This window comes from Jatropha curcas, unplaced genomic scaffold (assembly GCF_041381405.1).
Source record: "Jatropha curcas cultivar XTBG-Jc1 unplaced genomic scaffold, XTBG_Jcur_1.0 HiC_scaffold_42_pilon, whole genome shotgun sequence".
Classification (NCBI taxonomy): Eukaryota; Viridiplantae; Streptophyta; class Magnoliopsida; order Malpighiales; family Euphorbiaceae; genus Jatropha; species Jatropha curcas.
The window spans coordinates 13,965-39,536 of record NW_028322333.1 but is presented as its reverse complement, the minus strand read 5'-3'; the positions used below and the strand labels follow the sequence as shown (position 1 = coordinate 39,536).

At 32.4% G+C, this 25,572-nt stretch overlaps 1 protein-coding gene and 1 pseudogene across 1 annotated transcript; one reads left to right on the top strand and one right to left on the bottom strand.

The window, feature by feature from the left end:
- Positions 1 to 499: 499 nt before the first annotated feature.
- Positions 500 to 6,487, top strand: LOC149492238 (protein PSK SIMULATOR 1-like; the record flags this gene model as incomplete). Its single annotated transcript, XM_089716789.1, is given in 8 exon segments — positions 500 to 597; positions 893 to 962; positions 2,342 to 2,445; positions 5,075 to 5,191; positions 5,409 to 5,485; positions 5,593 to 5,637; positions 5,775 to 6,223; positions 6,226 to 6,487. Coding segments are annotated over 8 exon segments (1,025 nt in total), but the record flags the coding sequence as incomplete, so codon positions are not given.
- Positions 6,488 to 8,775: 2,288 nt separating this feature from the next.
- LOC149492237 (uncharacterized protein At5g08430-like) lies at positions 8,776 to 24,935 on the bottom strand (annotated as a pseudogene).
- Between the last annotated feature and the right edge of the window lie 637 nt (positions 24,936 to 25,572).

Below are 25,572 nucleotides of genomic sequence, written 5' to 3'. Positions count from 1 at the left end.
TCTTAATTATAGAATTTAGATTCAAAGAGGAAATTAATATAACCAATTAAAATTAAATTACCATTAAAAACTGGGGCGTTTTGGTAATCTCAGTGTTCCCTCTCCTCATTCATATTTTTAGACATAACTATAAATAACTAGACAATCATTCATCAATTGGTCAAATATTTTGTTACATAATCAATTCCTAACAATCTTCATCTAGGAAAATGCCTTTTTCATAAAAAGAGTAGTGGAGTGTGCAAATGCAATGATATGCCTTCTAAAAAGGCTGCTATCCTCGAGGAACCTTTATTATTATTATTTTTTTTCAGATCTTTCAAATGATGCATATTCTTCACAGGCACAAACAGTATTGCTACTTTTCTCTTGGATATTTTTAGGCATTTATCACATAAATTTTGTATTTCAGCCGAACCTTTAATAGAACTTCAGAAGAACTTGACAAGAACCAGATAAATTATTGAACTGTGAGTGTATGCTGGTCTATGCGTTGCAGGTGATACCCTTGCATCATTGAGAGTAGAACTCAAAAGCCAGAAAAAGCAAGTTCGAAACTTAAGGAAAAGGTCACTATGGTCCAGAAGCTTGGAAGAGGTAGCTGCAAAGCACTGTATTTAACTTTTTTCTTTTTTTTTTGGACCTCAAATTGATGAAAATCATTTTCTGATTTTCAAAATTTTTGATTCTTCCTTCTAAAAATTTTCAAAACGTCCTTTGCTTTCTGCATGTGAGCATTTTTGTTGCTGTAAGTTTCTTCTACAATGCTACTTGTCACTGCTTTTCTTACTTTAGAATATATTATTGGTTGCCTGTGAAGTTACTTCTAAGAAATATGAATTTATCAATAGTCAGGAATTCTAGATAAGCTGCTTGTTTGTTTGGATTTTAGGTGATGGAGAAGCTTGTAGATATTGTCCACTTTTTACTTTTGGAGATTCACAACATCTTTGGAACTGTTGGTATGTATTTGCTTGAGGTCTTAAAACCTGGATGAAAAGGTAAAAACATTTTTTTAAAGGGGGGGGGGGGGGGGGGGGAACGGGGGAGGGAAACGCTTGTCAATCCGACTTAGTCTGGTTGAAAAATGGGTGATGGTTGACAACGAGGTACAATTTTCTAATCCGTATTATATATAAAGAAGTACTGAAGGTGGGGAAGACTTTGACAGGGCAACATACAATTAAGTTTTACATTATGACAAAAGATGACTCTTTAATATTTTGTATTTAGTGAATTAACCTGCATAATATCTTGAAATCCTTATGCATTGTGATTGTAGTGCTTTAGTTGCCTCGTTACAGTAGCTTGACTTCATATTATGATATAGAACAAAACTTCTAGTCAATTGGGTTACATTCTTCTGACATTAGGTGGGGTGAACTGAAATTTATTTCTAGGCGCCTAATGTGAAAAAGAAAAAAAAAAAAGCCCAAAGTTTTCCATATAAATTAGTTTCAGTTGTATTCAAAGAGTCAAAATTGAACAAAAATAAAATTATTTTAACAGTAATTAAAATAAAAATATTTTTTTATTCTTTCTCTTCCCCATTCTTTTACCTCCTTTCTCCTTCATATGAATGCATAAAAAAGAAATATACTTTATAAGTTTTATCACGTAAAAAATAATTTTTAATGTTTGATACAAAGATAAACATTGTATTAAATTTAGGTTTAGAAAGAGAGAAAGAGAGACGGTAAGGAGGTGAGAATTGAACAAAGAAGAAAATATTTTTCTTTAACTTTGACTTGTTGGATACAATTGAAACTAATTTTTTAAGTTTAGGCTAGATTTGAAATTAGCATAGATATTTGGGTCTTTTTGTCATTAAGCTATTTTTCCCAAATTTTTTTGTTGCAAACATTAGCATTCACCTTACTTTCCTTTTCTTATGTTGAAAGGAAAATTTTGCTAAGAAAAGATACTTCCATAAATGTGTCGTTGGTTTTCACTATTTAAAACATATACTTCCATAAATGTTCCTTCTGACTTGTGAATTTTGGCAAACTTATTATCACAAAAGAAAAGTACATAAACACCACCCATCAAATAACTGATCATTGATAGTCACCATTGTTGGTCACAAAAAACCAACATCAATCATTGTCAACCACAATGGTCGTCGGTGCGCCTGTAAATGAACCAAGCGGCTCATGAACTGAAAAAACATGGAGACTTTAGGAGGGGTTCAAATCTTGTGGAGTGAAAAATAAACTACAAGGAAGAAGAATGGTCTTCTATGAATACGTGCTTTCAGTTCTTGACCTCTAAGGTGTTTCTTTGCAACTTGATGTTCATTGACTAAAATAGTTCTATTAATACTTAAATTTATAACCTGCAGATAGTGATGTATCAATCAAAGCATCTATGAACAATCACCAGAGATTGGGACCTGCTGGACTTTCTTTGCATTATGCAAATGTAGTTATGCAAATTGATTCTCTTGTGAGTGTGCCTTATCTTTTAACTGTTACTATATCTCATTCTGCATTTTCACCTATTTCATTTTCATAATCCTGCATTGTGGTACATGGTGTTGGCTGTATTGATACATAATCTGACATTTACGTAGAGGATTTATAAGTTCCTCTTGTATCAATTTAAGAGCAATCCATATGGGTGGACAAGAAAAACTGCGAGAAAGAGAGGAACTATTTTGCACCAATAAGTTTCTGCCGTGCAAGCATAAACAAGTTCTATTGTTTTCGAACTTAAATAATCACCTATGTTTCCTATGATGGAAAGAATAAAGATGAATTAGTGTTTTGATGTAGTTACAAAGAGATAACTCACAAAACTTAAATGCACTTGTCTATGGCAAAAACAACACATGGATGTTATGGCTGGCCACCAATATTCTTTACTATTTCACAATAGAATGGCCCCTGCCTAAGTCTCTTAATGAAGATAACATTGTTGGCTCTAACCAGACATAAAGAATTATGCTAGAATAGTAAGCCCTAAATCTATCAATTTTCTGGTATAGCCTATGGCCAAGGAGTGTTGGTGTAAGCACTGCAACTGGAGATGAGAGCGAAAACATGCAATGTCCAAATCAAATATTTTTTGTTTCCAGTACAGTAACCTCTTGCATTATATAATTCTTTGTTACAAACAATTACTTGAAATTATGTTAGCTGGTCATCTATTTGCTCCATGTTAACTACAAGGTATGATAAATTTTTATTATGTATGAGGGCTTGTATCCATTTAGAACTCTCATCATGGAGTCAGCAAGAGACCATAAAAAGATTTTCAGTGGCAGAGTTAATGGTGCACAAGGTTCTTTGATTCACCAGTTGCAATTTGCCTTGCCATGTTTATATATTTTTTGCTCGTAGCAAGGCTCTCTATACACACGTTCTCTGACATTTCTGAACAAAGGATTCTATTGAAACATTGTTATTAGGCGTGCCTTACTTAAAGCTCAAGGGCTTATGCCTCAATTGTCTTCAGGCAGGCAAACTCACTTGGGCGATAGCCTCTAGATAGAGCACACGCCTTTAGCGCAAGAATGGCACACCTTTTTCTTAAACAAGCCACCTAGGTTTTTCTTTCAATAGAAAGCTGTCCAATTAGCATAGTTTATATAAATAAATAAATAAAAGGAATAGAATGCAATACAAAACCAATGTGCTTTGCGATCCAGCCTAGGGATAGCAATGGATTGAATTTTTTCAGGTACGTAACCCAAACCAACCACAGGTATTACAGGTTTGGTATTGATATATGGGGTTTGGGTTTAGGGACTTGGGTGCTTGTAACCACATAACCCATTAATTTTAATGAACATACCCATGATATATGGGGTTTGGGTTTAGGGACTTGGGTGCTTGTAACCACATAACCCATTAATTTTAATGAACATACCCATGACTTTTAAGAGACATGAAAAAAACTTACCATTGAGCTACTTCAATTCTACTTATATTTATAATAGATGAAAGATAAATATTTTTGCATAGTGATAAAATAATATTTCTAAATTAAGTAATTTTTTAATTCCTTATATATAATAGTTTAGGTAAATTTCATGTAGTTAATCATGTAATTCAAAATATAATAATTAGTTATTAATTATATATTGACTTTTTTTTTTGAAAAAAATTAAATATATTGACTTACACAAAATAAGAATTTTATTTACATAAAAATATATGATTCATTTTGTCAAAAAAAATATGATTTATATTTATACCTATAAATATACATGTGTATGCATATATTAGATCTATTAGAAATAAGTGTACTAGTAATTATCACTAGTATTAATAACTAGTATTCTAATGGTATTATAATCATAGAGTTTCTAATTGTAAATAGTATTATAATCATACTGAATAATTTAAATAGACTAATATTCTAATGATATTATTATAATTATAGCCTTTTCAATTAATTAGTATTTCCTATGAGCATTATAATTACGTATAGTATTAAAATATCTCATAGTATAATGCCTAATAATTTGATAATTATGCCTACTATAATACCTAATTCTAATAGTATTAATTATAACCTTTCTAATTATACTTAATATTATAATTATAGCTTGTTTAATAACTAGTACTATTCCTAATAATGGCATTTTTTTATACTAAACAGGTATGTATACGGGTTTGGGTTATGTATGGTAATGTTGAATGGCATGGGTAATGCTGGGTATTGCAAGTGTTTAAATAGGCTTTGGTATCTTATATTTAAATGGGTATGGAAACAGGTAGGATAATTTTCAAAGGGTACCCAACTCATTGCCATTCCTAATCCAGCCTCCACTCCTGCATCTAGTACTCATTTCTATCTCCAATACCTTAAAATATAAATTGTTATGTTGCTATTTTCTTTTTCCTGATTTATGTGTGTTTTTCATGTTTTTCTGATTTTATTCTTTTTTTTCCTGATATCTTTAAATATAATTTTCTGATACATGTGTTATAATTTTCTTTTTCCATTTTTGCGCCTCACCTTGCTCTGATGTGCTTTCGCCCGGAGGCTATTGCTTAGGCCCCAACAGCCCTTTGAGCATTAGTGCGCCTTTTGCCTTAATCACTATGTAACACTTCCATTCTCTCAGGCGGCTCGATCAAGTTCTATGCTTCCAAATACAAGGGATTCATTGTACCAGAACTTGCCACCCAGTATAAAATCTGCTCTACGTTCCAAAATACAATCTTTTCAGGTTAAGGAGGAGGTATATATAGTTTGATAATAAATCTTTATATATATATATATATATATATATATATATAGGTATACATATTGAAAGAGCAATATATTTCCATCCAAGAAGTAAGAAAAAGAGAATTTAAGTTGCTATTGCCTCCTTCATTTCATGCAAGGCATTCTTTAATGAGTCTCAGCTATCTATATTTCATCTTTTATTACTTTGGTTGTTTTTTCTTCTGCAGCTCACAATTACAGAAATCAAAGATGAGATGGAAAAGACTTTGCAGTGGCTTGTCCCTATGTCCACGAATACAGCTAAGTAAGAAACATAAATTATTTTCTCTGCCTATATTCTTAATTTTGTTGCTTTTGTCTCTGCTTAATCAGGATTTTTATTGTTTTTTTATTGCAACTGGTTTGAAACAGAGCACATCATGGTTTTGGTTGGGTTGGGGAATGGGCAAATACTGGGTAAGTAAATTCCATATTTTTATTTTACCTACCAATTTTCTGAAAAAATCTCATTTTTGTTTAGATATTAAAAAATAAATTTTTGGCAAGTGGGAGGATGTCGGTGTGAGAGAAAATATGGGTTTTGTACATTACAGGTCTGAGGTTAATCGGAAACCTGCTGCTGGGCCAGGTGATATAATTCGGATTGAAACACTCCACCATGCAGACAAGGAGACAACAGAAGCCCATATTCTAGAACTTGTACTGTGGCTGAACCATCTGATCAACAAATCCAATTTTGGTGCTGGTGGTGATGGCAAGAAGTTGCCTATCAAGTCTACAATTTGCATGCCGCTTGAAAAGTTGAATGAGCAACCAAAGCATGAGTCACCAAATGTTCCTTCATTAACTATTGAAGACCACTTAATGTTAAAGGTTGTAAGTAAGAAAAAACGGACACGAGGAATTAGTAAGAGTCAGGACTTCGAGTCTGGGAAGACAGGGTTGAGAAAACATGATAGACTTAGTAAGAGCAGCAACTATTTCCCTAAAAATGAAAGCAAGGACCCCGTCATCGTTAAATGGCCTCCTTCTGTAGTACCAATTGTGGGTTTGGTATTGACAAGGAGAAAGCTTTGGATGTGATTGACAGAGTTGAAGTGGTTAGATAAATTGCAGTGTGTGAAGGAGATGTATACATAATATTGCTGCACTATCAAATGTCACACTGCACCACACAGTATCATTTTGAACGGCCCAGATCTTATGATCCACAATGCAAAGGGTAGTGTTAGTTCTACTTCATACATCTGCTTGATTGTGAAACAATTGTCTACAGAAAAATAGATGCTGTTTGTTTGCTGGTTTATCTCTGACTGTCTGCTTTCTATAGCTTAGATTGGTTTGTAGAGAGTGCTACGATATCCATACAATATTTTATTTACTAAAGTCTATTTACGTAAAAACCTTGAGTTTTTCAAAAGAGATGTCATCAATTTAAAATTTTTATCTTTTTTCTATTTTGCTATTTGAAAGTAAAAATCTGCAATTCAAAGTTTGGTTCGTGTCAATAGATCATGTGGACAGGAACTTGCTTCCCTTAGCTGTGCAAACAAGTCGCACATGAATTTCATACATTTGGTTAATCTTATATTTCTATTGTTGGATAATCACGAAGGTTGGGCTTTTTCATGACTGATGACTTGGTTATATATAAAGCCATTACCATTAACAAATGGAATTTTGCAATTGATATAGACTTACGATGTTCAACAAAATAATTGTTGGTGATGTCAATTAGGTATTGTCTAATTGATCTTTTTAATAATGTAAGAGTAGAAGGTTTGAGTTCGAATCCTCTCGATCATAAGAATTTTCACATATTTGATGAGTTAATAAGTTAAGAGGAGAATTACCTTACGAATATGATGTATAAGAGAAACATGTCTATTACAATAGCGTTTACCTTGTTTATACAAATTTCTTGAGTGCATGTTAAGTAAAGATTTTAGAATATTCACAATCTGAGCTATATGTACAAAATGGATGCAATATGTTCAACTCGGGCTTTTTATTGTCAAGGCCCAAGAGGCCTTTCTGAAAGTTGGTTGACTGCTCCTGGTCCACAATTGGGCCTAGATCTAGGCTTGAGTCTGGACCGATGTTAACAATGCCCCTGCACATGGGCGTTTTTGGTTGCTCTCTATAAAAGAACCATTTAGTACTCTTTTAGATCAGTAAATACATCTGAAAATTTGATTTCTAACTTTTTGCAAATGAATTATTTTCTGTATTTACAATTTGAACAACCTGATAATCTACATATGACAATTATAACTTTTTTTCCTAACTACATTGTATTCTCCCCCAATATTGGAAAAACTGATTTATCAAAATGACAATTGACAAATATAGTTATAAGTTTTAAATATTTAATTATAGATGAAACTTTATATCCGGCATATATTCTTAACCTCGTTTGAGTATTCACTGTGCTTTATAGTGGAGCATTTGGAACATACCTTTACACCAAAAAGAATTATTAAGAGGAAAATTTATGATAATTTGTTGGCCTAATATAAATAAGTGATATTGCATGTATAATAGCATGTCTTCAAATTGGTACCTCGCAATAAATTGCAATAAATGATCTTACCATACCATTCTTTGTGAAACATGAGTAACAGGATGCTCAACGACTATTCCACTTGACATGCAATAATTATTAAAGGCATAATCTGAAAAATATGCTCTTAATCGAATTATTTGAGCAAACAATCTCGTAAATGCCAAAATTTGAGTCAATAACATGTTATGATCATCTTGTAGATACATTTATCAAAACCATAAAATATCTAAATTGTCCATATGGTTGATGAGTTGGCCTATAACTATCTCTTTGTATATGTTCTAGAAATGTAAAAGATTCAACTTGAACTTTGCTTGGAGATGACCTAATAATCAATTCATTACATTGAATTATGTTTTGGTTCATCAAATGTCTATAAGAGGATTCATAATTTTTCGTGTCACTGTTGATCTAGGATGAACCTATGGATCATACCAAACTATAAAAGCATTTGAATTTGTAAAATTCTCATTTATAATCATATTAATTTCAATTGTGTGAATATGCATGTAATGCAAGACAAATGATAAAACATGCAATTCCTTTAATTTGCATTATTATCCGATACAATATGTATACCAAATATCAAACCAAGAATTATTAACATATAATTATATTCCTTAGTAGAAATGAGTTTTGGAGCTATGTAAGAAAATCAGTGCAATCAATCATATGAAAAATTTCCTTAAAAAATAATTTTTTATTTTATTTTTTATCAACCGAGTGATAAGCAAATTCTTTTCAATCAAGGTTATTTGATTAGATTTTTTTGCTGAAAATTAAATAGACAATTTTACTCAATAATCTAAATAGTCATTTATTTCTTAAAATTTTGTAACTTTTCAGTCTTTTCACTTATTTTTAAAAATAAATCTAAAAAGTTAAATAAACTTTTTTTCCAGAATCAAATAAATAAAAATAAGAAAAAATGCAAAGAAGAGAGAAATGTACAATCACAAGTGAATAGAGTGAAAGAAAAAATGATATAAAATAGTTCATTTTGATGTCAGTAAGAAATTCTGGCCAAATACACCAAATTATAAAATGATTTTATTAGTTTAGACACTTGTAATTAAATTAATAAAAAATAAAGTTTGAGAAACTGAGAGGGTTAAATGTACAAAGTTCAGATACTAATTGATCCTCCAGAATAGAAACATCACCCTCCTATTTCTATCTAATAGGAGAGAATGGTATCAACATTTCTCTGTTGTAACTGTGCCTAGTCAAACTTGGGAATAACACGCTATTTTTGACATAAAAATAAAATTTCTTCCAAACATGTGCAAAAGAAAAACCTCTTGCATACGTTTACACTAAAGGTTAAAAATGCAGTAAGAACTTAAGCAGTTGGATTCCCAATCTTCACCCATTTGTCACTACCAAAAGTTCCATCATCTTAAAGATTCCAAGCACTCGAGATTTAAGAGTCCCCAAAAAGGATCAACCGATATCAATCATCTTCTTTTGGAGAATGATCAAAGTCTGCAGAAACAGTTTTCAGCCGGATAAGCACAGCATTCCCCATTTTGTACTACAAAAAGTTCTCTCATTTTAAGATTTTGAGAGCTTGTTTATGTGTCCCCACAAGGATCACTGATGATCAATCGTCTTCTTTTGGAGAATGACCTGACAAATCTACAGAAACAGTTCTTAGCTGGATAAGCTCTGCAATCACCTTTGGCGGCTGTTTCATTAATCTTTCCTGCTCAGACGGTTTCTTGAGCAGTTCTAGTTGTTCTAAATATTCATGCAACGTTTAATGCAAACAGGTCAAGGTTCACAACTATTCATTGAAATGAATGAATCACCACGTAAAGATACAACCGTGTATGCCAATGAATTATTTATGAAGAATATATATATTTATAGTGATTTCTTCACATGCTTGATTTATAATTGATAGATTGGATCAGGAAGTGCATGAATGAGCAGACTAACGACAATATTTGATGATTAACAACAGACAAGTTTTTGGCTAAAGGAAGACATTCAAGACCATAATAGATGGGTCGATGAGTCGGGATACAAGTGGTTCAGCCAAATGACTAACCTAAGTTTTTTAACTCTAGAAAACTATGGAAAGTTACCAAGCCCATTGGTTGTTTTCTCCTTAAATTCTCAATTCCTCTTCCATTAGTTTTTGATTTCATTTTGAAATCTCCATGTTTTTCTTAATAGGTTTTTGTAGTATTTAATTCTCTCATGTTGACTTCCTAATTCAGTTCTCTGGTTAATAATTTTTTCGACTTAAATTAAATAATCTTTTGTATATTAGTTTTCAATTTAATCATCAAAGCAACTTAGAATTTCTTTTTTCATTCTTTGCAGAAAAAGAAAAACAGAAAAATGAAGATCAATAAACATACAAACAATCCTTCTTATTCAAGCAGATTTCAGCAACTATTTTTCTTCGATATTGTGGTTTTCAATTGGTTTTCTTTTTGATTAATTAAAACCTCATGATTACAGTACTGTTTTTTTCTCGCTGATTAATTAACTGTGAAATCTCTCTCAATTAGTTTTCAAGTTTATTTTCAATTCAAATCTTTTGTTTACAATTTTTTTTTTTCTTTTTGATTAATTCACTTTGTGTTTTGGTGCTTCTTTTGCAATTATTCTTAAGAGTATCTTGGTGTGCAAATATTTTTGACATATTCCCACAACTTGTTAGCTTTGATGATTCTACTTCTACTAGTTTTTCAAATTGAGAAACAGGAAAGAGAGTTTCAAGGAGAAGAGGGCAAAAATGGAAAATTTGGCAGAAGGGCCACCATTTATTATTTTTAATTATAAACTTTAACCCTAATTTGCTTTCAGGGTGTAATTGCTACCAAAGTTACTAATTGAGGTATAGATGATACAAATGTCAATTTCGTGTGAAATTGGAACAGCTTTTCAAGATAAAATGAAATGCTAAATCTCTCAAATGTTTAAATTTATATTTTCTGCAAGGTGACTGCCCAAAGATTATTAATGCATTATTTAGCTTGTCACCCTTTTCTATAAATGATTTACTTACAAAGTAATAGAAGGGTAAGAGAGTAAAGCAATTGAGTTCCAATGGGTCAATTCCTTTCAAAATCAATGAGTGCATAATCTCTAGGGGATTGATGTAATTTTCATTCTTTGCCTTGTTTCTCTTTTGCTTGGCCTGATAGACAATTATACCCAAACTTTGGTGCCTTTTGCAATTGTATCTAATCTTTTGTTTTGGATAACCATTCTTAATTATTAAAAAAAGGAAATAATACCAACAACTAAGCCTATTAGCTAAACATTTTTTTTTTTAAAAAAAAAAAAAAGGAGAAAGGAGGTTAAAAATTATTTTTAATTTGAATTAATAACAAAATATTATTGAAGTATTATACTACTTTTTTTAAAAAATAACTTGTATGTAAGTTATAGTTGCAACTAAATTTTCAATTAGAGTAGAATTGTCAAAAAATAAAAATATGGTACAACAACAAAAAACTCTCAAAGTTTGGGATATATGTGCCTATTAGCTAAGCCCTTTTGATTTTCATAGGTTGAAGAGAATTTGTGAGCATATTATGCAAATGTTTCTAGAATTAACCACATGCTACTTACACCATGAAAGGATATTCTCTCCTCCATCCCTTTTCGTTAGCAAAATCAATGCGCTTCTGTAATCTGACCAGTTCTTTCTCAATCCACTGCAACAAAATCTTCCAAATAATGAAAAGGGAAAGAGAGAAGAAAAGTAATATAATAGCTTGTCTACCAAATGCAACAACAGCTGAAAACGATATCTTAAGGCTGAAAAAAACAAATAAGTAAATAGTGCAACATGGAAAGCCTTGTGCATTGAGACACTGCTCTTTATATGGGGACCAATCATAAAGTTTTCCTCAACAAAGTCATAATATTTGGAAAATAAGTTTTTTTCACACTATTCACATTCGAAAACAATGCAAAAAACTCACTCTCATGGCTGGGCCCTCACTCCCAATATGCAAATCTCTGATACCAACATATTGATGCATTAAAGCACTAGCTAGCAGACAAATAAATTTTAAACAGATAATAGATATTCAAAAAAATACAAAAGAAAAAGACCGAGTAACTTGCTGAACAAGGCTAGGACTTTTATATGTTTTATATGTCTAATTTACATTTAATGCCATCTTTCATTTCCCAACCAAAGGAAAAGAAAACTTATCCCACTGCCACTTTAAAAAAAAAAAAAAAAAAAAAAAGGTAGCCTATTGGAAAAAAGAAACCAGCCCGCTACAGTGGAAAATTAAAAAATAACAGAAAAGAACAACCTTTTCGCAGTGTCATCTCACTGTTGCAAATTGTTACAATGTTGCTAAACTATTAGATCCATGGTCACTAGCCACACTAATACTGCGCCCTCAAGCTTCTCCTACCTTCAAAACTTAGTATGTCAAATATCTTGCTTTCTTATATTTTCTTTTGGGAGTTTAATACTTTCTTTGTTAATTTCTTAGTTAGGAGTAGTATTAACTAGATCTCTAGAATCTATAAATACCTAAATAACCTGTTATTTTTCAAAATTTTGATGATGGAATAATAAGAAATTAATTTGAAAGGCTTAGTGCCTAATTTTTTCTCTATGTTTAGTCTTTCTGTTGTTTCTCCTACTACATGGGTACTGGTAACAACCATTTAAATACCAATTTCTTTCTAGATTCTACGTAAACTGGTATCGAAGTGAATTTGAACAAGATTTTGCGCTGGTTTTTCTTTAAATTGCTGCTTATTTTGTGATAACAGAGACTTCCCCTCTTCAGTTTTCCCATGTTAAAATGAACCAAAAAAAAAAAAAAAGAAATGCTTAAAACAAATTTGAGCAATGTCTTCATTGTCATTTGAAGGATTGCTTGAAGATTTGAATTTAAGGAAGCTCATCATTGTTCGTACTAGATAAAGAGCACTATGTGGATTCAAAGATTACAAGCTGAAGTTGGTGCTTACAGGGGACAAATTGAATGAGTTGCTTTACTAAGAGAAGTATATGTTGGTTGTTATGTTCACGCAACCAGGATCTTGTCACTGGCCTGCTAACAATAAAATCTGATTCAAAAGGTCAAACTTTTGTTTTACCACGATTCTTTCCTCGACGTATTGTTGCTAACAATTGCAAGCTCATTAAAAGGGGGCTCTAGCCTTAGACTCGATAGAGAGATCTATATCTCAATTTAGTTGAAAATAATTCTGCTTATTTCATTTCATGATTAAAGCCTCAAATTTATAGAGTACAAGTACTTACTAAAGTAATTCTACTAGAATAAGATCTTCTACCATAAATAAAATAGGAAACTAGTAAATGGCAAGACTAATAAATAGAAAGACAACTAAATAGGAAAATTATTAAATAGGAAATCTCCTACCAAAAAGAGAAATATGAAACTACTAACTAAGAAGACAACTAAATAGTTGATCTCCCACCAAAAGTAAAATGGGAAACTCCTAAATAGGAAGACTAAACTGCAACTTGCCGTAATTGCATCTCTAACGTTACTCCCCTCCCGGAGGAAGAGCTGGTCCTCAAGCTTGAGAACTGCTCCCAAGTTGAGTATGTTGCTGGCCCATAAATGCGTGGGAATCTGCATCCAAATCTAATATTTCTATCCAAAATAATTTTTTACACTAATGACCAATTGAATATGGTTCGTCACAAATATAGCACAACACTTTGGTCCGTCTTTCAGCCATTTCGACCCGGTTTAGTCGCTTCACAAAAGGAGTGGAAACACTACCAATGTTGTCCTTGTTGTCAATGCTTCTCCAATGTTATTGGTAGAATGAGCTATTGAAGGTGAGAATCTTTGGCTTGCAAATATTGAAGCACCCATTCTTGTATTTCCAACTTGCTCCAATTGTTGTTTCCTTTCAAAAGCTCTCGCCAGTTCATCGCAATAACCAAATTAGGTGGATTATGCATTTCGATATCCGACCTTATGGTTTCCGATAATCTGGCGTAAAAAGATTGACTTGTTGGTCATCCTTGACTGTTGTAGCCCTTGCTAAGAGCACCAGGAATTGCCTTTGGTACTCCACAAAACTTGTTTGTTTTAAATTGACTAATTCACCTAAAGGATTACCCTTCATGGGTGGACCAACACAAAGATTGCAATAGTGTTTGAAAACATCCCACGAGATTCCATGTTCTTCTTGCTCCAATCTATAATACCATAGTTGTGCTTCCCCAACCATATGGAATTCTGCTAGCCCACCTTATCAACCTCTTGCATTTTTTGATTAAGAAAAAATTGTTCACACCAGTGAAGCCAGCTTAATGCATCATCAAACCGATTATATGTAGGGAAATCCAATTTGGTGTATTGCGGAATTGTCACAGTAGCAGCACACGCCTCGAACCCTTCCGCAACTCCACCATTTTTGTTTTGTAGAGTTGACTTGCTACTTGTCACCTCGATTCCCTTATTTCAATTTCTGGTTGATCCGCTAAGAAGTTCCTGCACTTGCCGAGTTAGATTCTACAGCGGGGTTTCATGTCGAGATTCAACTTGGAGCATTCGAGCTTCATTATGTGCCTATAGTTCTTGTAAAAGAGCTTTGATCTCACTGGTTGAATCTCCTATGACGTTTGGCTCTGATATCAAGTTGTTATGTTCACTCAACCAGGATCTCGTCACAAGCCTGTTAATATAAATATGATTCAAAAGGTAAAACTTTTGTTTTACCACGAATCTTTCCTCGACCTATTGTTGCTAAAAATTGCAAGATCATTAAAAAGGAGCTCTAAACTTAGACTCATTAGAGAGTCTAGATCTCAATTTAGTTGAAAATAATTTTGCTTATTTTATTTCATGATTAAAGCCTCCAATTTATAGAGGAGTACAAGTACTTATTAAAATAATTCTACTAGAATGAGATCTCCTACTATAAATAAAATAGGAAACTACTAAATGGTAAGACTAGTAAATAGAAAGACAACTCAATAGGAAATTTATTAAATAGGAGATCTCCTACCAAAAAGAGAAATAGGAAACTACTAACTAAGAAGACTACTAAATAGTTGATCTCCTACCAAAAATAAAATGGAAAGCTACTACATGGGAAGACTAAACTGCAACCTGCCGTAATTGCATCTCTAACATTGTTCTTAAAAGAGCTCCCCTTATTATCTAAATTTTTAACCTTTAAAAATGATTAATTTCACTCATTGTTCTTCAAATTATTGTTAGTTCACTTTATAGGTCCTCGGTTTCAATTTTGTAACAAAAAAAAAAAATTTATGGGCCCATTCATCTCTTCTACCATTTCATGTCTTGATATATTTATTACCATAAGGCTGCTAGGGCTGCCATTACCAACGGAGGCAAATACAAAGAAACCATGACTTGTGGCTCCAAAGGAACCAAAAGCAATAATGAGATCTTTTTACCATGTAAACAATCCTTTCCACTTTGCTAGTCTTTGGATATTAGGATGTAGCTATAAACAGAACAGAATGGAGGTAAAAATGATTTGTGTAGCAAACCCTAGTTAGTTAATGTTACCGATTTTACCTTTGTCCTATTTATTAACATATCAAATGATTTTAAAATTCCCCTTCAAAAAAATATTTTTTTTTTTTGTACAAAAAATATTTCAAAAATTTTCCAACCTATACTTTGCTTCGCATTGATATTAATTTGATCAAAGCGTATACTTGAAATAAAAGATTCAAACCCAACTAGTTTGAAACTAAGGCTTGGTTGTTGTTGTATTATCCTTCAGTTGGATCAATGACCAGTCCTACGCTAGGTTGATGTCTAGGCTAGTTGCAATAACTATGTTCTGCTGTCTTAAAGAAGTGAAAAAAAACACTACAGAAAACAATTAACATTTTCAAACAAAGCTAGCATAAGTAAATGACACTTACATCTTTGGTTATATGCTCATGCAAACATTTAGCCTTCTGTTCAAGCTCCATCTATCAAACAAAAATGTTCATGTTATTTTATGGAGTAAACCAAATCTTTATTCATATTGGTAAATAAAGGGTACAAAAGTTGTACATGATGAAAGTAGTTATACTTACATATCATACTCCATGTAACCATCCTCTTCTATCCAATTAAACTTTTTTCTCTAGTTAGGAAGCAAGAAAAGCTTATAGGGCATTGGATTGATTGAAAAATATTCTTTGGGCTAGACTATATCTTATAACTTTTCTATTTGACTAAAAGAGTTATTCCCCTGACATGAAGTACTAAGGCCTCCATGAAAACTATTCAAAATTCTTTGCCAACAACCAAAAGAAAGAGATAAAACTAGATAATATCAAAGCCAATTCTGATTCTTTTCTTTTCCCTCTTTCATAGGTTTGCTTTTCTCCAGTATTCAATTTGAAGGTATTGTTTAAATAATGACATATTACATGTATAATTTAAGCTACTTGAAAAGAAATCATTTGACTTAGAGCTTGAGTTAACAAAAAGTTTACTCAAGTTTAAACCAAATAATTTAGGGTTTCCCATAACAAGGAGTCAAAAATTCAAATTCAAGCATCTCAAGCATACCATCAAGCTCCATGTGTGAAAATATAACTCAATTGAGTTTGAGTTCAATTTTAGCTTTCAGTTTTCAGTAGAATTGACTTAGATCAATCCTCAAGCATTAGATAAAATAGCAATGCTTGGTGATAGAATCGATGCTTAAAATTAATCAACGTTTTGCAAACGAAGTTGTGTATATATCTTGAATTTGACTGTCTACTTGTCCTCTCAATCTATATAAATCAATTATTAATTCACAGATACTTACAGCAGTAGGCTTTTTGAGTAAGCCCATTTCCACTATTTGTCTCAAATCATCAATCTCTTCCTGCAAATATAGCACGGGATTTTAAAAAAATAAAATAAAATAAAAAGGACTTATGGATGGACTCAATTCACGCTACGAAATGAAACTTAAGCAACATCTAATAACTAAAAGACTAACAGAAAGTTGAAACGTAATAAGAAAGAAATTTTCAACACATAAGGGTTGTAGAATATGATTTAAAAATGATGAGTGCAAATGACAGGTTGCATTAGCATTGACATGATCACTTGATTTGTTATAGGACTGAGCATGGTAAAATCGGGTAACTATTGAGAAATGAATTTGTTAAAACCATGTTTAAGATAACTCAGTTTGCAAATTAGCTTCATAAAATACTGAAGGACATATTACAAGTCTATAGATTTACTTACAATTACAAATCAGGACAACATTTTCTGAAAATGAATCCTTCCATCAAATCCATAAATTCTAAAAAATGTTAAAACCTAATTGTAGCCCAAGTATTGTAGCTAGTTGCTGACATAAGCATGATGTTAGCAGGAAGTCAACATTTTTCATATGCAATAACAGCAATTCCCAGTAATTTTTTACTCTGTTGCAAGATTGATCTAGGATTAAGTGGTGATTCAGTCGGAATACATACTTTCCCTGTAATTACTCAGATATCATGTTAATTAGGCTACTAATGACCAAAACAGAAATATAGACCATCAATTTAGCAAAGTGTTTTCAATTGTTATTTTTCTTGGACGATGCACAACCATTACAGCTGTTACAGTTTTTACATTTTTTTTATTTTTTATTTTTTTATTTTTGGCTTCAAAAGGATTTATAGCACCAGCCATGTGACTTGACATTGCAATACTGAAATCCAGCAAACAGCGAGTCTTATTGGAAGCCTCAACATGTTACAGACTGCGTGATAGGGTGGCTGTAGTTTAGTTGTTAGAATTCTGCATTATGGATGTAGAGACCTGGGCTCAAATCCCAGCAGCTCACACTTTTCATCCGCCAAAAGACAAAAGAAATACCATGTAAGAGGTGCTGGAAAAAAAAAAAAAAAAAAAAAAGCACCTGCAAAGGTTAACACATCATCTTAACTGTTAAACAGCGTACAAGTCAACTTATAGTACTGCTTGGTGCATAAGCATAAGACAGCATTTAACAAGCATTCCAGCTAAAAGAAAGTTTAGTGTTATTGTAATGCATCATGGAGCATCTGATAACAATGAGTTTGTCATCCTTAGAGCAGGAAGAGTTTAATTACCTCGGAAAAGTCAAAATCTTAGCATAGCATGAAACTTGAACATCTTTTGGAATAGTGGAAAGTCTTAGAACAATTTCACTATTGGTTTTATCAGTTTTTGAGGTGTGCTTTATTCCTGAGAAGCAAATATAACAATAGAATGAATCCAAACAATTCAAAGAAAAATATAAGCCACCACCAAGTCTTATAGTGATAATTAAATGCTCTAGTAGACAGGAATGCCTAATTACAGCTAAATTACCTGTTACTTGCAAAAGCTGGTGAGAATTTCTCTGCATGCAGTCTCTTGGATCATTCTTTACTCTCACAAAACTTCCCACTACCTTGCTCCCAAAGCTTTCAGGATCCTTTAACAGCTCCTCCACTAAGCTCCTTCTTAGGTAGACAAGTTTGATATTATCAGAAATAATAGATGCAAAACAGCTTTCTTGGACCCTTGGATCTGCTTCCATCTCTTTAAATTTTTTACCAGAGCTCTCAGTTCTCTGTTTCTTGTGAATTTGCAAGGTTTTTTCATTCTTTTCACGGGAAAAGCTTTCAACTTCATCCCATTTTTCATCCTCATCTGATGAAACTAAGTTCTCAACAAAGTGGACTTCCAGAAGATTATATAATTTATTCTTGTTCATAGATTTCCTCCTAAAAACTGAATAAAGCTTGTCATCACAAAGGATCCTCTTCCTTTTACTTGGATCTAAAAGTCCTTTTTCTTTAATGTATTCACAGATGATTGAATGAACATCATACTGTGATAACTCTTTTGTTGTATCTTTACCAAGATATCTAAGAAACTCAATAAGAGGCTCTGATCCCCACCCCATAAATTCCAATGCCTTGGACCCCTTCCCTTTTCCAGTTGTTCCAAATTCTTCAGCATCACCCAGATCGCTATCAGAGTTTATCAGTACTATGTCTTTTTTGCCTTTGCCAAATGTATTTGATTTGAAGCTGTACTTGGAAGATTGACCCTTCTTCAACCTGGCATCTGCGGAATAGACATCATCCAAACTCAAACCTTCATCTTCTTTTATGATGTCCCAATATTCCAAGAACAGGCATTCATATGTGTTTCGGTCTCTTAAATCTATCTTGCCCTGCAAATTAACAATTCTTCAGTGAAAAAGAAACAATCACCAAGCAAAGAAAAAGAAACTTCATCAAGAAAAAGAAGAGAGTATATCAATATTCTAGAACTCTTAGTTCAAAATCTGATGTCCCTATTTGAATTTTATTCAGCTTTAGATTTAGAATTAGACTAGCCACTTATCATAAATTTCCTCTTTTGCCTTTTTGTTAGCTGGTCTGAACTTTGTCAATAATAATTTAGCAAAAGTAAATTACTGGTTATATGTTACTAATAGATGACAAAGCCTCAAGCTATTTATCCTAGTGAGAAAATTTCATCAAGTATTGAAAAATATCACAAGGATAACTAAAGCTTATAAAACTAATTTTTAAACAATTTAATGGTATCTAGAATAATTGCTTTTCAACAAAGTTTTAGAAAAGTTGTGAGTAATAATATACTTGAAAACAAAGATGGTAGAAGAGCAGAGATGAGAAATGTATGTTACTGGCCATAATACATTGCTTTCCCTCCAAAAGATCAGAAGATCAATTTACAGTGCAACCCAACAATATTGCTATAATATGTATAATTGAATTTGGAAGTAGTATATGCTACAAGATAAGAAATCCATTTCCTTCTCTCTCTCTCTCTCTCCTCTCTCTCTCTCTTCATTAACTAAACATCTATGTATTGCTGAAGTTCAATGAATCATGTTTGTGTTTCACAATCTTTTAGATCTGAATAACATAAATGCTCCACTGACAGAACGAAAAGCTGAGTTGTTCAATCTTAATAATAATTCTTTCTGTTTCTTTATCATCATTTATTGGCATTGACAAAAACCATATTCTCTACAGATTACCCAAACATAAGCCATCAGCTGCTACTAGTTATACAAGTACTACGTTTGGCATTTCTGAAAGGCAACATGTAGCCTGAGAAAAGCAGTATTCAACAAGCAACTCCATTTTGCTAATTTAAAAATATGAAGCCTTCAAGAATTCAGATATGTCTATAGCACTTACAGGATAACTTACATACCCCATCAGCATTCAAATCTTCTTTTTCTTCTACAACACAAGCTCTAAACACTCGGTACATAGTCCTTTCTTCCCTCTAACAGGTGCAAACTCAGCAGCACCGGTGCAATGTCCACATACAGCATTAGGACAGCAGTAGCAATAGAACTTTGGGGATTTATGGCATATTAGACAAGAATGCCGATCTGAAATTAATTAAGTATATCAATTATAAGGACAATGGCACATAAGTTTGCTGAAAATATTCTCCTATAAAAATTAGTTGCAAAAAGATTTCCTATAATATTCAACCATGAAAGTAGCTGAGGAACAAGAAAATAAATTAAGGCTCCATTCTTTCACTGAAAATGACTTCCTATGGAATTATGTCCTCTATTTGAGAAAACAAATTATTTTACAGTCTTTATTTGTAACAATTAAAATATGCAAATATTTTTTTTGGCATTTGGAATAATGTCTGGAAAAATTTATTTTCCCCCAATGAACAAGATTATGAGAACAGTTCAAACCTATAACAACCATATATTTTTCCATTTGATTTTAATAAAGAGACAATTAGAGAAAACAAGCAAAAAATCAGGTAAGCATTGCCAATATTGAAGTGGTTGATGGATTAGTGACAATGGACCAAGATGATTATCTTGTGGAGTTTTTTAATCTATTTTATGGTTTGTAAAAATCTAAAGTATAACTTCTCTTTTTCCACATAGACAATCAAAACTAGAAGAAATGGGAAAACATTTTCCACAAAACAAACAGAGCCTACGATAGTAACATGGCTTTGCCATTACCTGCACACATGCCAAAGCCAAACTTATCCTTGTTACATGCTTAACAATGAATGGAATACAATCGTCAAAATGTCATGTCATATTAATTCAATGAGTAATATGAGTGTCTTACCACAAGTCCAGCGTTCTCCAGTCTCTGTAAATGAATCATCTTTTCCCACACACCTTGGATGATAAACCTTCAAACAATCACTGAAGAGAGGAGACAAAGTTACTAGTGTAATGTAGACAGCATTTTATTGAGACATGTAGTGCTGAATCCATAGAATTTGTCTGTGTGGGCAACACTATATTATCATATATAAAATTCTAGATAAGTACAATAAACACATGCCAACTGGGCGCGCAAACATATGCATTTGCAAATAAACACAAGAATTTAACAAAACCATCCTTTTCAAATTTTCAGCAAACACATATATGTAAAACTCACAAATATTATGCAAATTAAATCAACACATGAACATTAATAGCATTATTTTTTCACAAGAAAAAATCTTGTTTTTTCTTTTTACTTATTGATGCAGATGCATATTTCTTTTCATAAAATTTCACATTATAACCTAAATGAAACAGGGGACAAGAGAGACGAAGTTCTAAATATTGGTTTCACCATGGTTAATATGCAGCAGAATCAGACAAGTAGTGAGTGATATTGTTGAAAAGATAGGGCAGAGAACAAACTCCAGAACACACACAGGTTCTGAAATTCAACCTCAAATAGGAGATATATATATATATATATATATAGCGCTCTATTTTACAATAAATAATATAAAAACTAGATGACATCCATGAAGAATCCATACTTAGGTTACTTGGACACTCAAAAAATAAACTTACCTTCTACCTAACCCCACTAGTAGACTTGCCAACAAGAACGTACATAATAACTAGAGTATCCAAATATATCTCAATCTCCAACACTCCTTGAGAATTTTCTGTGATACTCCAACCATTTCCTTAAAATCTCAATCTTGCCATAGGAATCTGCAATTACGTCTTCAAACATATAATACACTAGGTGAATCACTTGGTTCTTTCTGCAACTTAGGAAATGAAATTTCACACTATGATTGGATCTTCCATGTTGGACAGTATTGCTATCTCTTTGAAGAATTAAAGTCTTCATCAATTTTCTTCTTATTTTTCTGAGTTAAATTTGCATATATTTATACACAAAAGAGAAGAGAGAAAAAAATCAACAAAAAAACACATAATTCAACACCTAAATCAAACACAATCAAATCTAAATCATATACAATCACACGAGCCAATACTCCTCAAGTTGGTGCATAGATGTTGCACTTGCCCAACTTGCAAACTAAGTTATGAAAAGGGTTTGCTATTGAACCCTTTAGTAAATACATTAGCAAAGTTGATTATTGGTGGTCGCATGAGTAAGCTTGAAGAGACCCTGGATAATTTTTTCTTTTATGAAGTTCCTGTCAATCTCTACATTCTTCGTATGATCATGCTGAATTGGATTTTGTGCAAAATTAATAGCAGCTTTGTTATCACAAAATAGGGATGAATTCTCTCCTTTAGAAATTTGCAGTTCTTCCATTAACTTCTTTAGCCATAATATCACATGCACCTTGATGCGTGGTTCTATATTCAGCTTCAGCACTTGAACGTGCTACCACATTCTGCTTTTTACTTCTCCAAGTAACTAGGTTTCCTCCAACAAAGGTACAATAACCAGAGGTTAATCTCCTATGATCAGGAGAGCCAGCCCGATCAGCATCAGTAAAGGTTTCAATTTAGTGACCATGCTTAATGAAAACTAAATATTTTCCAAGTGCAGATTCTAAATATCTTAAAATGCAAAAACCACTTCTAGATGAGAACTGCGAGGATCATGCATGTATTGGCTAACTAAACTTTATAGAATAGGTTACATTTGGTCTAGTGTGTGGAAGACAAATCAGACTTTGATGTCGACTTAGATCAACTGAGTCTCCCGCTCCTGTTACGAATTCCCTAACTATATTATTGTTATTTTTTTGCATTATTATTATTATTTGTATTATTATTATTAGTTTAGTCTATCCATAATAATATGAATGAGACTTTAATGATTCTATTGATCTATGACAGTGCATACAAATATTCCTTGAATAACTGGAGTTGTAACACTAAAGATTAGTTTCTAATTGTAAATCTCAAATTCCTAGGCCAATAGCCTTCTTGCGCGAGAAATCTTCTTTTCATCGTCTCCAATTACAACCATATCAGCAACATTGAAAGTCTCCTTTCACCAGCAGTTCATCTACATACAAAGCTACAATAAGTTGCTTCTCACCTTTACTTTCTCTTACATATAAAAAATAGCATCATTCTTTCTCCTCCCAAAGCCATGCTCTAAGAAGTAATCACTGAGGGGCCTTCTTTAGCTTGTACATCATCCCCTCTTCTAAAACCTTCAAAACCATCAAGTCATCCAAAGAGCTTTTTTAAGCAAGCAATCCAAAGGTTTCCCATCCAGTGACACATTTGCCATCCCTTTTAAGCAGCAATCAGCACTTGTATCTTAATGGTGTCATGCTTCTCTACTAGTGTAAATATGTCGGCATAGTTCTCCCCCAGTTGGTGTGCAAACATTTGCCAACTTCAAGTCTTAATTATAGTTTCACCATATAACTTTTAGAAGTCATTTGACGAAGTAAAGAACAATTCATACTATCTCTATCAACATGCACCTTCAGATTTCTGTTTTCTTTTGTAGACAACATTCTGACCTAGAATGTAGTTTATTGTTACCTGTTGCTGAATTCACAAATCTTCACAGAATTTGTTGAATTCTATTGAAAGTATACTCGATTCTATTATCAGATATCACATAAGTCAATTACTTGAAAAAGAGATAACTCGAGATTTAGTATAGATGATATAAAACCAAGTCATCCTTGTAAAATCATCAATGAACATCTGTGTGCACAATCTAAATATCTTCTTAGCTGTCCAAGCTTTACCGATTGGCAATTTGAAAAGCTTTCTATATAGTTTCCATAATGGCAGCATCCATAAACTTCATTACTAAAAAACTGTCACTAAACCATTTGAACACATAAATGTCATAGAATTTTTAGGTTGTAATTCCCAACCTATTATGCCACGTCTTAGGATTCAGCAAATAAATTCCAATTGAAAGGTTAACCATTGTCAACCAATTTAACTTAGCTATCTCAGCACCATTTGGGCAAAGAAAAATTGCGGACAACCCATTTTATTAAAAATATTTATATTATTATTTGATATTGATATGCTTAATAATAAATAAAATAAATACTAGTATTAAGTGAATACTAATAAACAAAGAATGGAAAACAATATCATACATACACGCACAGCAGATTTTTCTTTTTTCCCTTTTCAAGAGAACACACGTGGGACAAAGACAAGATACGTCCTATCAAAATCATGCAATTTTGACAAGCATATTTATAAATTTATAAATAAATAAAATATCTAAATCTAAAAAACGATGAATAATTTCCCATTATACACCAAAAAAAATGATGAATAAGTAAATGTAAATGATATTAACTAAGAATTAAAATATAAATTCTTCAATTTAAAAATATTAGATGTATATATATATGTATTCAATTTATCAAAAGCGAAGAAAAGAAATAACAAGACAAACAGTTGAGAAATTATTCTAATCCAACCGCTCAGAGGTTCAACCGGTTCGAACCGGTTGAAGCCAGAACAGAAATTAAATTAATATGAAATAATAAAAAGAATACATGCATATATAATATTTAATATAAAATAAGTAATATAAAATAGCAAAGGTACAATGACAGAAGGCAACAAAATCTGAAAAGACAAAACTATGCTTCAAAGGAAGAAAATGCTCCAAAAAAAAAAAAAAAAAAAGAGGAACAAAGAAAAAGGATTATGCAAAACCAAAACAAAACAAAGTAATGGGTTGGAAGAGGAACAAAACTGACGGATTGTCGCATAGAATTAGGTCTCCGCCGTCTTTGCAAACGAAGCACCAATCTTCAGAGTCTCTTTCTTTAACAATGTGTCGTTTCTTCTTGCCCCCCTTCATCGCAAAAATGCAAAAAATCCAAGTGGAATCGGACACTGCTGACTGCTGACTGCTGGCGCTGCGCTTAGGTTTATTTATATTACAAGACATTAGACATTCTTGGTGGATGAACGTTTCCTTTTTCTTCCCTTTCCTAGGCCATCTGAAACTTCGGATTCCAAAAATAGCCCTATCTGCAATGCAACGCTATTTCAGTTTATTAGTATTAACTTTTGAGGGTAGAATGGGCAAACAGCGGATATTTGCGAAAAGGATCCAGACTCATTAACAAATTTCCCTATTTTGTAGTCATTCCAATTCAAATTCATTTAATATTACAATCCAATTAAATTTACTATAATAATATTACTTCAGTTCCCAAATTCTTTCAATTTACTATATTTAATTTTAATTAATAATTTATCTATATAGATAGATATAATTTTTGGCTTAATATATAAATTCACCCATCACTAAAAAAAACGCACAATTGCGACCGATTTTTGACACCGACTTAATTCGGTCGCAATTTTGCGACTTATAAGCCATCGGTCGCAAATTTTGACGCTGAAAATTCCCACGAGAATGGTTAATGATTTGCGACCTGTGTACTACGGATTTGCGACCGATTTTGCGACCGATGTGCGACTAAGTGTTCTTCTGTCGCAAAATTTCGCGTGTCAAAAATGGGGCAAAGTTCTAAGACCGATTGGAGACTACATTGTGACCGATTTTTTGCGACCGATATATTTAGTCGCAAATCGGTCGCAAATTTTGAGCCTAGTCAAACGACGTCGGCTCATTAAAAATTGCGACCGATAGTTATAAAATT